The 14313-nt window shown below is 42.4% G+C and overlaps 1 protein-coding gene across 1 annotated transcript; it reads right to left on the bottom strand.

The window, feature by feature from the left end:
* Positions 1-2728: 2728 nt before the first annotated feature.
* Positions 2729-6149, bottom strand: LOC110505076 (homeodomain-only protein). The gene is made up of 2 exons (XM_021584037.2): positions 5578-6149; positions 2729-3020 (listed from the first exon to the last, which is right to left on the bottom strand). The coding sequence occupies exons 1-2, from the start codon at positions 5725-5727 to the stop codon at positions 2943-2945; spliced, it is 228 nt and encodes a 75-aa protein (XP_021439712.1). The 5' UTR covers positions 5728-6149; the 3' UTR covers positions 2729-2942.
* Positions 6150-14313: the final 8164 nt, after the last annotated feature.

Here is a 14313-nt window from a genome sequence, read left to right as displayed (position 1 = left end):
TGTCCCCCACTGGTTTTGCAATCATGTGCATTGAGATGTGTTGCTTGGAGCTCTTTTTGACGACATCGAAGCAATACATTACATTTGTCTTTAGCAAACAGCCAAACCAAACTGTTGCTTTGCTCCAGTAGGCTCTCTTTCCAGAAGAATGTGTTTTCATCTTTTGAAATGAGAGCAACGGTATGATAAAAGGATCCACATGTGTTTCGACATTTCAATCATTCTGGGTTCTCTGTTTATATCAAAACCACCTGTTGTAAAGATGCCTCGCGTGTTTTCCTTGAGATAGTGAAATCTCATAGATTGATTCAAAAACCATATTCTCGCCCCAGGAGCTTTAAATGTCAGCCTCCCAGTCTATATGACCACTGTTTAATTTACAAAAGGCACCGTGACCTCTGTTTGAAATACACCGTAATCCCGGTTACACTACAGGCACATGTGAGCATTACCTAAAAGTGGACACAATAGCTTTCAATGGGACTATGTGGATTTAGAGCGGTGCGGGAGGTTTGGTGGAGCCGCCGTGAGTGTAGGGCCCGAGCGGAGAGGCGAACAGACCTCGGAGGCTGGACTTCAAATCAGATCCAAGTGTCCAACTGGGACCTAATCTTGGATAAGCCAGCAATGATCGTGACCTTGGACTGCAGGATAAAGAGGGATAGAGTGGAAGGTGGAGGAGGCCGAGGAGGAAGGAGGAGTGTCATGACCGTTGGTGCCTCCCACTGGTTGACTCACTTCCCATGGGGCACCTGTTCCTAAAGAGGAGCTCTGATCTATGCTGTTGGTTATCTGTCTGTGTGTGGCAGCCAGCTCTGACACGTTCATCAAGCTCCAGCTGACACTGATAGGCTCTGAGTGGGGTGGCTGTCTCACTGTCTGGATCCCGCCAGTTACATGAGATGTTGACGCTTGCAGAGTATTAGTGAGACTGATCTGGTTTTGGCAGAGAACTGCAACACTATATTAAACTGCACTTTTTATAAAGGGCTTCTAAACGGTCCGTAATTAGTTTATAGACAGTTCATTATGGATGTAGTAATAGGTAATAAACTGTGTGTGTAAATATATCCCCTCTTTAAACACCTGAATGAAGATCACATTTTTAACAGCTGGGTGAAACTAGCTACTTTCACATTTAGCCACTTAAACCCTATGAAGAGCTGTCTGCACACATCTATTTCCTATCAACTCTTCACTGCCTCAATAGTTGAGTATGCAAACAAATGTCATGGTCCATTTTGTGTCTTATCGGCCTTGATAGATCTTCTCATATTATCCTTGACTATTCAAGGCTGCACTCAAAATACCCTTTGATCAAATCAAATCTCAAATATGTGGTCGGCCTACATCTTCAACCCCCACACACATGCACTTCCTCCTAATGCAGGGATAACCACAAACCAAGACATCCTCACTTGCCCCTTTCGGTTGAACTTTAAATAAAGTGAAAATCGACAAGAAAATGTCATCCTTGTGAGAACTGTTGTCGCTCATACATCGAAGCACATGTGAATCCTCTTAGTCTAGCAGCTTCTTGAGTCCTGGAAAGTGTGGCTTGGACAGAGTGCAGTTTGGACACTTCTGGAGTCAGTTCCTGGGGCCAGCTGGACCAGGCTCTGACACTCACCAGTCTTGGGGTGACAGATTCCACACAAGCCTGCTAAGTCCTCTTAGCAACAGACAATGCAGGGCCCATTCAAATTCCATACACACCACATTGGCCTCTTATAGAGCACTAACGGCCTTTCATTCCACTGAATTGTGGTTCGGAAATGACATAACAAGCGGTATGGCATTATCTTCCTGATATACTTTGCCAGCTATCAGCACATATCAATAAAGGTGGGGTATACTTTTTTTTTTCTCTGATCTTCAAATATCCATTTCTTTAGTGGTTTGTTTACTTATTGTAGTTGTTTTGCAGCTGCAACACAAGTCATAAGATGGCATGCAATGATTTAAGAGTGCCGTGCAAGAAGGGACAATAAGCGTTCAGCTGGAGCTTGATGAATGTTCAGCAATTGGTGAGTTAGCTGCTCAACTCTCAACAAACCCACTTGTTTTTCCCTCTTTGGGTGTGACTCTTTTTTACACAGTCAGCTGAACAGGGGAAACAAAACAGACCGGGACAGGAAGAACAGTATATACCACTGTGTGTGTGCAGTATGTGCAGCCAGGCCACACAGCTATCTCTTATAATACACTGTAAAACAGAGAGGAGAGTTTTATTAGGACCAGAAGTACCTGAGTTAGTATATATTTTTGTTGTAGGCGGTTCCCACAATCAGTCCATCATTACCCTACGTTTGTTGGCAGGATGTCACTCCCTTCTCTCTTTACTTCACGTTATTTCCCCTAGACAGATATTTAGAAACTGGGACAACTGAACCGACAAGTAGGTGGCATCACCTGCTGGTGGCTGTTTGCTCTTAACCTCAGCTGACTTGTCTAAAGCCTTTCCCTCCAAATTTGCCATCTTCCCTGTTACATGGCTAGCCGATTCTGTAGAATCTGTCGTAAAATGAGTGCTACCTCACAACTTTTATAGTCCCATGAAAGCCTAATGTTATCCCGCTCCCTGCTGAGAGACACACAAAACAAAGCCTCACAACCAAGTCCCCCCCCCCCCCGCCAACTCTTCCCGTCATTGTACCCTACTTCCTCATTGCATTCAGCAGCCCCCTTATACAGATGACATGAAGTATGAAAGCAGGCTACCATAATGTATAATATAATATATGTTTATTTATTATTATATGTAAACATGGCGGTTATATTGGCAAAAAAACAATGACTCACTTTACATTCAGTAAATGAAAATAGCTTAGATACAAAAGAGAGAGAGTGATTCAAGGAAGGGGGGATTGGTCAGTAAGGGTGTGGTGGGTGGGTCGGAGGAGCAACGGGATGAGGGGGAGGTTTCCTACGCCATTCCAATCTCAGTCTTTCACTGATCCCAGTTGAGCTGGAAGGCCCTCGGCCTGTCTCCACTGTGCGTTGCGTAGCCTAAACCATTTCTGAAACAAACAAAAAGAGCCCAAGAGGGGTGTCAGAGACAGATGACGGCACACCACGGCATTGTTACTATTGTTCAACCGGGTATTAGTTCCAAATACCATTTATTATTGGTCAATTTGTTTAAAACCTGAACTGACCTGGGTGAGGTAATGGCGGGTTACAAACTCAATTAAGTCATTGTGACATGAATATTCCTGAGAAATGACATTCTTCCCCTAGGTGTTTTTCCTTATGCAGGGCGATGAGGTTCCGAAAGCAACACCCAGGGCTGCTTACATCTAAATGTTCAACTGAAACAAATAAACTCAGATGGAATTTCTGCAGCAGTATTTTTCCAGCTAGGCAATTGGGGGAGGTCAACTACACTCAGACAACGTTGTGGACAATTAGTTGTGTCTGGAAACAGGGTTTGGCTGTGTCATCGACTGTGAAATGCGTTCTCAACTGTGATTTCCCCACTCTATCTGAATGATGCCATCATTGCTGTGGATTCTCTTGACAACTTGGAATTCCAAACAATGACAGAATTTCATGGATGGTCAAATCATTAAGCAAAATCGTGGATGGTGAAATGTGTTATTGTGGGCCAATATAAAAAATGTTTTTTTAGCAATACACCAGTTGAGAATAAGTGGTATCCAAATGAAAACCTACATATGATTCTCATTTGAAATGTCCATGCCCTAAAGTGGTCAGAACAGCCTATATCAAACCTGTCATGGGTGTTTATTCACAGATAGCTAGAAGTATTAATTGACACTTTATAGCTAAATTGTGCTTCATTTTTGTTCTCCCAGATGGATTACACAGAGAAATCACTGCAAGAAACTCCACATGACCGACCCCATTGCCTCCGTGTGCTTTAGAAAGCACAGAAGGTCTAATAATGAGGTACTGTATGAAACACCTTGTAAAGAGGTAGAAACATGTTGCAAATGCTCTTTATGCACGAGAGGGAGTGGTAACAGGGTGTGCCCTTTCCCTTAGGTGTACTGTAAGACCTATCAAACATCCAGTGCTTTGTTCAAACTGAATGAGACAACAGTAGGTGGTTCAAAACATCCGCTGTCAATGAAGTCAGAGGGCCAAGTACTCAACCTCACCCAGAACCACATTTGCCTAGTCAAGTTGGCTGGGCTTCTTCCAACTTTGCGCACTCAATGGAAATACAATGGAAATGAGCAGGCCAAACCGGTTTACAGAGGAGAGATGATCTGTGCATGTAGTTGTTGATGATCCTCCATTTGATCATGCAAATAATGTGCAGGACAAAATCTGCTCAAGGCAATGGGTTGGTTACGTTCTTCTCTGTCACACACACCACTGTTTATGAAACGTGCGTATAAAAATGATCCCAGCTCACGTCTTCCTCCAAAACAACAGCAAATGAATGTATGTGAAGCCTAAAACTGATCGTGAACCCTGAAACTCAACATTATTGTCCTTTTAGCATAGTCAGCGGAGAAACAAACAACAGAGTGCATTACAACAAGCATCCTAAATACGGAATTAGAAGAACTAGCCTCCGCATAAGTGGAATGCTATCAGATAGAGGTGTCTGCATAACTCCACCATGTTCTCAACACCTTTGAGTATCACTGACCCAGCCTTCAAGCAAAGGATAGGCCCTACCCCGAAACTTTGCATATGTTTATGTCATACTATATGGTTACTCAATGGCTTGGTTATTGCATAGTCAAGAGTCATGTCCAACAACAAACGTTGACTCAATTAAATGTATGTTGTGACTGTATCCAAAACTGACAACTGGCAACGTTGTTATGTAAGGACCACAGGTGTTCAGATGTATTATTAGAATGTTTGGAATTTCTGGAATGAGTAAATAATCTCTTTAAAACTGTCAGCTTCGCGTTATTTTGGGGACAGTGACATGGCATGCGAACCAAAGAGCCGTCACTGGACGCGCGCGCTGTCAGCACTGTCCGAATCGCGCTATTCTCTTTTGACATCGTTGCCACTGAACACAAAATATAGTTAGGCTACACATTTGGGTAGCCTAATAGAGGTAGATAATATCTGATCAAAACAACGATCTTTCTTCTGGCCACTCATCTGCGCGCCATTACGCCTATTCAATGAACTACCAATTGCCTCTCTTTGGAAATTTCTACATAGTATTTGTTCAATGGTGCGTGGGAAAAAAATGAGAAAAAAGTACACTGGGGTAGCCTGCGCCAGCGCAGATATGTATCGATACTAAATTATGTGTACAACAACATTGTAGCCAATAGCCTATAGGTTCCCAAATATGTGTAGCTCTCTAAATTATGTTCATTTTCAAGATAAACAAGGCATTCATTTGATTGTTGACATTATATTACACATTGAAAAGACAGACACATTACACATTAACCTAATTTGAGTTTTGACAATAAATGTGTGTGGATCATTTTAGGCCGTTTCTAGCCAATTCACCCCATCCTCAGCAAAGTTTATTTCCTCGCAACATTGTTTTCATCATACAAAACGAATCTCTCCATAGAGCGTAACATTTTCATTATTGAAACAACATCGAGAACATAATTGAACACTCACCGCTGTCTCTTCCTCGGTTAGTCCGCTTTCAGCTGCGATCAACATGAGCGTCGACTCGTCGGGATGCTTGCTGACTCTGTTGAAATTCTCCTCCAGAATTTTAATCTGGTCCTCCGCTAACTGCATACTTTCCATTCCATTTGAAGCCATGTTACCTCTCCAAAAGAGCTCTCAGCCACAGAAGTCGTTTTTATGATACAGGCTCAAAATTATAGCACTTCGTGGTATAAGCTCCAATCCAAATGACGTCCGTTTGCCAGTAAATACCAGTGGCAACTAGGAAATAATGCTGGAGATAACGACCAACAGCAATCGCTAAGCAATTACAGCCCCTGAAAAACTAACAACAAAAACGCATGTCACACTGACTGAATGTCGACCGTGTGAAAGCTCTACTACTGTCAACAGTGGCTCTCTCAGAGCGTTTAACAGAACACTCCCCTTCTATATGAAATTCAATGAAAGTTTGACCCCACGGAGTATGAACAAGTTTAAAAGTGACATACTCATATTTGAATACACATACAGAAGTTTAGATATTTCCACAGTGCTTTCTTTTGCTTATTTCTCTCAACTCAACTGCTGATAAGCCTTGTCTCTCCTCATTATATGCAACATATGCTTGATGATGTCAGGAATACATGATGCTGTGCGCTGGAGCTGCTGCCCCAGCTGCACCTGTAACCTATCTAAAGGGCCTGCTTAATGCATGGGCTTACCGGGACTGTTGCCCCTGTGCCCAGGCCCGTGGGGGGCCCAAGAGACAAAAAATACATAAACAACAAAAGAACACAGTGGCCTCCATCAATCTTAAACGGAAGACGTTTGGAACCACCAAGACCCTTCCTAGAGCTGGCCGCACAGCCTCACTTCGCAATCGGGGGAGAAGGGCCATGGTCAGCGAGGTGACCAGGAACCTGATGGTCACTTTAACAGAGCTCTAGAGTTCCTCTGTAAGGATGGGAGAACCTTTCAGAAGGACAACTGTCTCTGCAGCACTCCACCAATCAGGCCTTTATGGGTGAGTGGCCAGATGGAAGCCACTCCTCAGTAGAAGGCACATGACAGCCCACTTGGAGTTTGCCAAAAGGCACCTAAAGACTCTCAGACCATGAAAAACAAGATTCTCTGATCGGATGAAACCAAGATTGAACTGTTTGACCTGAATGCCAAGTGTCACGTCTGGAGGAAACCTGGCAGCATCTCTACGGTGAAGTACAGTGGTGGCAGCATCATGCTGTGGGGATGTTTTTCAAGGGCAGGGACAGGGAGACTAGTCAGGATCGAGCCAAAGATGAACGGAGCAAAGTACAGAGAAATCCTTGATGAAAACCTGCTCCAGAGCACTCAGGACCTCAGACTGGGGCGAAGGTTCACCTTCCAACAGCACAACCCAGGAGTGGCTTCGGGCCAAGTCTCTCTGAATGTCCTTGAGTGGCCCAGCCAGAGCCCGGACTTGAAAGACCTGAAAATAGCTGTGCAATGACACTCCCCATCCAACCTGACAGAGCTTGAGAGGATCTGCAGAGAAGAATGGGAGAATGGAATTCCCCAAATACAGGTGTGCCAAGCTTGTAGCGTCATACCCAAGAGGACTTGATGCTGAAATCGCTGCCAAAAGTGCTTCAACAAAGTCCTGAGTAAAGGGTCTGAATACTTATGTAAATGTGACATTTCAGTTTTCTTTTTGTAATAAGTTAGCAGACATTTCTATAAACCTGTTTTTGCTTTGTCATTAGGGGGTACTGTGTGTACATTGATCAATTTTAGAATGAAGCTGTAACGTAACAAAATGTGGAAAAAGTCAAGGGGGTCTGAATACTTTCCAAAGGAACTGTATAGCCTAAGTTAACGATGTGTGTACTATCTCAGGACACCATAAATCAGGAGGACCATGTAACAAACCATTCAATCATTACAATGGAAGCTTCACTTATTTATTCTTTCCTAAGTTTCCCTTTGTAGTGGTGACTTGGCTATAATTGAAATGACAACAGATGACCTTGTGGGGTTGTTGATTTTCTCAGGGGAAAACAGTCAATACTGCCACACAAATGTTCACCCGTTTCAAAAGCAGGTTCCTTTTAAATGCTATTTTTAGATTCAGATTTGGCTCATCGTTTTAAGTTACTCTCAATGAACAGCTGGAAAAGAGGGACACAAACCCATTGATAAGGCCCAGCCTTGCCTGTATATACAGTAGGTGCTAAATAGATTATTTATGTTGCCCATATCTTTAGTGTTGGCAGTACTCTGCACCTGTTATGTCACATTATGTAGTGTAACTAAAATGCCTTAAAGTTAACACCGATAAAACCCATGAGCAGCAATATTGATTGGCAAACTAAAATCTTTGCCTTAGTACCGACAGATATAAATGTTATAATGACATCGACCTTTCAATTTAGGACTATTATATCACAAGGCAAAGATCCATATTTGTTTCAAGTAGTGAAAGAGAGAGTTCCATTTGATTTGTATTACTCACTAGCCTGTTTGACAGGTTGTACAAGCCACAATCACTGATAAGACTTGTAGTACCCGCATGGTCAATCCAGAATTCGACACATCGGTTGGCACCTGTTGCAAACATTTTGAACCGATTATGAATGGACTATGTTCATAAACATTATGTTGAACAATTCAAATAGAAATAACCACCATGCATTTTGATAGGCAACAATATTGAACTGAGCTTTGTTGAATTCAGGAACACCAATGTACCCAGCCCCACAAGCAGTTTGTCCACTTCAGCAGGCCTACTGTAGATATGCAAAGATATGGTAATTGCTTTTGAGTTCAAAATGGATATGAGGCCTGTCTAAATATATCAGGGGTTAGGACCTCCCTGCCAGTAGAATGAGTTGTGTGCGTGTGACTAATCAGCCTATCCTCTCCTGACTTACACAACAATGCCCTCTATTTTCTCAAATTCAATTACATTCCACAAAATTAAATGACATATCATAACGAAAATGATTAACTGAGACCAAAATAATCCAATCAAATGAATTAAAGCAAATTTAAGTGGAATGGATAACATGAGCTTGATCCTGTGATTGTGCTTAGTAGACGTACAGAGGTCGAGTAACTCATAATCACACATTACCGTCTTCTACCGGGACCAGAGTCATGTCTTTATGACTTGAAAGCGAGACTATTGCTACATGCAGGTCAGAGGTAAGGTGTTGTTTTGAAACATAATTAGGGTGGCAAATTCCTAAGACAATCACCCATCGCTGAGGACATAGACATGACTGAGACGGGATAACCCCTTGGTATAGATGTGGGTATTTACTAGTGAATGAGAGGGTGATGTCACGCGACACAACTATGTTACCATGTTTGGTAACTAACACGCTGTACGGTTTGACTCTGACATGATACGGATAATAATGTTGTGGTAAGAAAAACAATGCTTGTGTCATAACATTCCATGACAACTAATACCAGCTGTTAGACTTACTGTTGATGAGTGAATGATTCAATCATTTACTCTCATAGCAGTCCTATGACATAGTTATAGTAGGACTGTCACGAGTCACTACAGAGATTTGTTGCATCAGACACTATTCTACTGTTATGACAGCCCAATGTTGAAAGGTCTCTTGAGTCATCTACATATTTTTTTTTACTGCATACCAACACTTACACTAGATTGGTTTAGAGATGTATTGTTGTCTCTAAATAAATTGGACAAAAACAAGAAAAGCAAAACAGGATGTTCCACTATCCACACTGTCCCTATCGCACATCCTTACGACCACCCTTCTACAACAGGAGGATGAATAAGGAAAGATACCCACATAATAATAAAGGAAGTCTAAAACAAACACCCAACTCTATTTCCAGAAAAGGAAATATGTTCGTACAAGTATGCAAAAATAAAACAACAATAAATCTGTAGATGCACTGACATGTAGTAGGCCATACCACTACTAAATCTCTAAGGTCTCCGGGAGATTGAGAAAACAGAGCTCGTCTCCCCCTGGCTTTAACCCCCTGAGCCAAACATCTTGTTTCCATTAAAGAGCATCGGTAATGGCCTCAGAGTCACTCTGGAAGGAGCTCCTGCACAAGTCAGTTATTTAAGGAGGCCGGGGCCGTATCACATGGGCCTTACATGACAGTAGTCCGGTTCTACCCTACCACTTCCCTCGTGCCTCCCCCTCCAGAAAAAGAAACATCTGGAAATGAGGAATCAAATTCGCCTGGACCTGGCGGAGGAAACGAGGCTGCTGAATTATGGAGGAGTGTTGGGCTGGGGACAGAGCGAGAAGCATTGGAGCGTGCCCGTTTGGTCTGCTCTCTCTGGTGGCACACTCAGCTCCTTCATGGAGGAAGCACTAAAGAAGGCTGCAATAAATCGTCATGCTGGGAAGCCAGACTTTGTGCAAATGGCAAGAAGCAACTTCCTGTGATCTTAGTAAGCTGACCAATGAAGATGTGTATAAGGGTGGAGTGGCTCTGTTTTAAACAGTGCGAAGGCAGGATGTCTTACGCAATTGGGCAGCTTTATTCATTGTGATGTCAAGATGGGGCCAATATAGGCTACTGCTCTAGGCCCCAGGGTAGGGACCGAGTTGAGTCTTACTATTACTTATTCTGCTGGCCAAGCACAACAATAGCTACTGTCACACAGATGGAGGCAAGGGCGTCATGCACCCCAAAAATCTGAGGGGGCACAAAGTACGTGAGGGGGGCTAGTTGGAGAATTTTGCAATTTTCCCCTGAAACATCAGTAAGTTTTCTCCTGCAATCTAGAGCCATAATCATTATGTTTAATTGTAGGTTAAAAAAAGTATATTTTTCTGCATATCTAAGCATACCTCGAGTGATCTGTACCCACCAGACTGCTTCTCTGAATCTCTGCTTACATCTGGGTAAAATATGTAAGCAGAGAGCTGTTGTAAAATATGTTTTACTGCTGCTCTTTAATTACTTGTTACTTTAATCTCTTATTCTTGTTCATATTTTTTAAACTGCATTGTTGGTTGGGGGCTCGTAAGTAAGCGTTTCACTGTAAGGTCTAAAGAGCATCTGTAATGGCCTCAGAGTCGGTGCATGTGACTAATAGCATTTGATATGAAGATGGAGAGGAATGCTTCTTATTCAGTAAATTTAATTATTGCTTGCTTTTCTACCAACCTTGCCAGCAGGCATGCCAGCTAAAATAGTTAAACAAAATAGGTAGTCTAATTGGCCTAGCTAAAGCCAACGTCATAAAATTGCCAAGTGGCTAGTATTATTACAAAGAACAAACAAACACACTTGTTTTTTTAAAGGACAAATTGAGGGGGCAAGTGCCCCTGTGCCTCCTATAGGCATGACCCCTCTGGATGGAGGCACTGCTATTCCTTTGCTGCATTTCCAAAACAAATAAATAATGTAGTGTTTAATCCCAATGACATGGCTTGAAATTCAATAAATCTTGGTAGGCTATCTATTCTGAACACTCAACTCTATTTGACTTACCCAAGCTGCCTTTCGTGAGAGAAATATTGTATTGACTGAGTAAGCAACAAAATTGATATACTGTGGGCCCCCATGTCTCTATGAGAGCCTCCTGCCAACGGCACTATGGGAGTCTCTCACAGGTCGTTCTGCATATGGTTAAAGTTTAGAAGTCAGGCCTGTTCAAGGAGTGCTCATCAAAATAAACTCCCAGCCGACTCTCTCTCTCTGACGGTTGGAGAGGTTGATGGAGGGGGGGCGGGGGGGGGGGGGGGGGGGGGGGGGGGGTGTTTGTGTCAAGCTGCGGGAAAGCTGTACAAACACTGTTGTTTGTTCGGCCCATTAAACCATACACAAATAGAGGTGATGAGGCTTGCATGAATTGCATATGATGACCTCGATAACAGAGCGTCATGAGCTCCCTTTTGTTCACGGTAATGCAAACATTGAGTGTTCTAAAGAAGTTGGTTTGTGTATTTCAACTGCTAACAGCAGATGTGGTAGCGGTCTGTTCATTACCATGGAACAATAAGCTATTACTATATTGTCAAGTCTATTACTTCACAATATGCTACCATGTGAAGATGAACAAGGCTCTTGGTTCGATGCTTTGAGCTACAGAAGAGGTATAGAAAGGAGACTTCTGGGTATTATCTCAAACTAAATACATTTGTCATAAGAAACTCGCTCCTTGGTATACAGAAAATACCCGAGCTCTGAAGCAAGCTTCCAGAAAATTGGAGCGGAAATGGCGCCACACCAAACTGGAAGTCTTCCGACTAGCTTGGAAAGACAGTGCCGTATCGAAGAGCCCTCACTGCTGCTGGATCATCCTATTTTTCCAACTTAATTGAGGAAAATAAGAACAATCCAAAATTTATTTTTGATACCGTCGCAAAGCTAACTAAAAAGCAGCATTCCCCAAGAGAGGATGGCTTTCACTTCCGCAGTAATAAATTCATGAACTTCTTTGAGGAAATGATCATGATCATTAGAAAGCAAATTACGGACTCCTCTTTAAATCTGCGTATTCCCCCAAAGCTCAGTTGTCCTGAGTCTGCACAACTCTGCCAGGACCTAGGATCAAGAGAGACACTCAAGTGTTTTAGTACTATATCTTTTGACACAATGATGAAAATAATCATGGCCTCTAAACCTTCAAGCTGCATACTGGACCCTATTCCAACTAAACTACTGAAAGAGCTGTTTCTATGCTTGGCCCTCCTATGTTGAACATAATAAACGTCTCTCTATCCACCGGATGTGTACCAAACTCCCTAAAAGGGGCAGTAATAAAGCCTCTCTTGAAAAAGCCAAACCTTGACCCAGAAAAGATTTAAAAAACTAAAATCGGCCTATATCAAATCTTCTATTCCTCTCAAAAAATTTTGAAAAAGCTGTTGAGCAGCAACTCACTGCCTTCCTGAAGACAATGTATACGAAATGCTTCAGTCTGGTTTTAGACCCCATCATAGCACTGAGACTGCACTTGTGAAGGTGGTAAATTACCTTTTAATGGCGTCATACCAAGGCTCTGCATCTGTCCTCGTGCTACCTTAGTGCTGCTTTTGATACCATTGATCACCACATTCTTTTGGAGAGATTGGAAACCCAAATTGGTCTACACGGACAAGTTCTGGCCTGGTTTAGATTTTATCTGTCGGAAAGATATCAGTTTGTGTCTGTGAATGGTTTGTCCTCTGACAAATCAACTGTACATTTCAGTGTTCCTCAAGGTTCCGTTTTAGGACCACTATTGTTTTTAGGACCACTATATATTTTACCTCTTGGGGATGTCATTCGAAAACATAATGTTAACTTTCACTGCTATGCGGATGACACACAGCTGTACATTTCAACAAAACATGGTGAAGCCCCAAAATTGCCCTCGCTAGAAGCCTGTGTTTCAGACATAAGGAAGTGGATGGCTGCAAACTTTCTACTTTTACACTCGGACAAAACAGAGATGCTTGTCCTAGGTCCCAAGAAACAAAGAAATCTTCTGTTGAATCTGACAATTAATCTTGACGGTTGTACAGTCGTCTCAAATAAAACTGTGAAGGACCTCGGCGTTACTCTGGACCCAGATCTCTCTTTTGCCGAACATATCAAGACTGTTTCAATGACAGCTTTTTTTTCCATCTACGTAATATTGCAAAAATCTGAAACTTTCTGTCCATAAATGATGCAGAAAAATTTATCCATGCTTTTGTTACTTCTAGGTTAGACTACTACTTTCCGGCTACCCAGATAAAGCACTAAATAAACTTCAGTTAGTGCTAAATACGGCTGCTAGAATCCTGACTAGAACCCAAAAATGACTCCAGTGCTAGCCTCCCTACACTGGCTTCCTGTTAAGGCAAGGGCTGATTTTAAGGTTTTATTGCTAACCTACAAAGCATTACATGGGCTTGCTCCTACCTATCTTTCCGATTTGGTCCTGCCGTACATACCTATATACGTACGCTACGGTCACAAGACGCAGGCCAACTAATTTTCCCTTGTTGCAACCTCGACAACTACTGTGATTATTATCATTTGACCATGCTGGTCATTTATGAACATCTTGGTCATGTTCTGTTATGATATCTACCCGGCACAGCCAGAAGAAGACTGGCCACCCCTCATAGCCTGGTTCCTCTCTAGGTTTCTTCCTAGGTTTTGGCCTTTCTAGGGGTTTTTTTCTTAGCCACCGTGCTTCTACACCTGCAATGTTTGCTGTTTTCGGCTGGGTTTCTGTACAGCACTTTGAGATATCAGCTGATGCAAGAAGGGCTTTATAAATACATTTGATTTGATATTATCTGGGGTTCAACTGCAGTTTTTCACTGGACTACAAATAATACTTTTTTCTCTATTTTGACAACCACTACTCTCTGCAGTTTATCCTGTCAAACAATACTCCCTTGTAAGCTTACAAGACAAGCACAGAAAATACCTTTCGTTGAAGCCAAGATTACACCTCAAAACCACAAGCAGCGTATCACTAGTAGATAGCTCTTACCACATGAGATAAGGGGCCTGTGTGTGTAACAACTTCAGTTTGCTTTAAGGAGACAAAGCGGAAGAAGGGAGGGAGAAAAGCATATATTTAAACAGTGGTCTCAAATCAGGTGTAAGTTTGCAGTAATAGCCACCACAGGGACATGAAGTTACTGTAGAAACTCCTTTTTCTGGATATCAACATGGGAAAATGTAGTCATGATGCAAGGCTGAATGGGGAAACTGTGACATCATGCCCCATGAAAATATCTGAGGTACTGTGGTGGTGAGTGAAAGGGG

Source organism: Oncorhynchus mykiss, chromosome 31 (assembly GCF_013265735.2).
Source record: "Oncorhynchus mykiss isolate Arlee chromosome 31, USDA_OmykA_1.1, whole genome shotgun sequence".
NCBI lineage: Eukaryota > Metazoa > Chordata > Actinopteri > Salmoniformes > Salmonidae > Oncorhynchus > Oncorhynchus mykiss.
The sequence above is the reverse complement of the archived record's forward strand: the minus strand, read 5'-3'. Positions and strand labels throughout refer to the sequence as shown.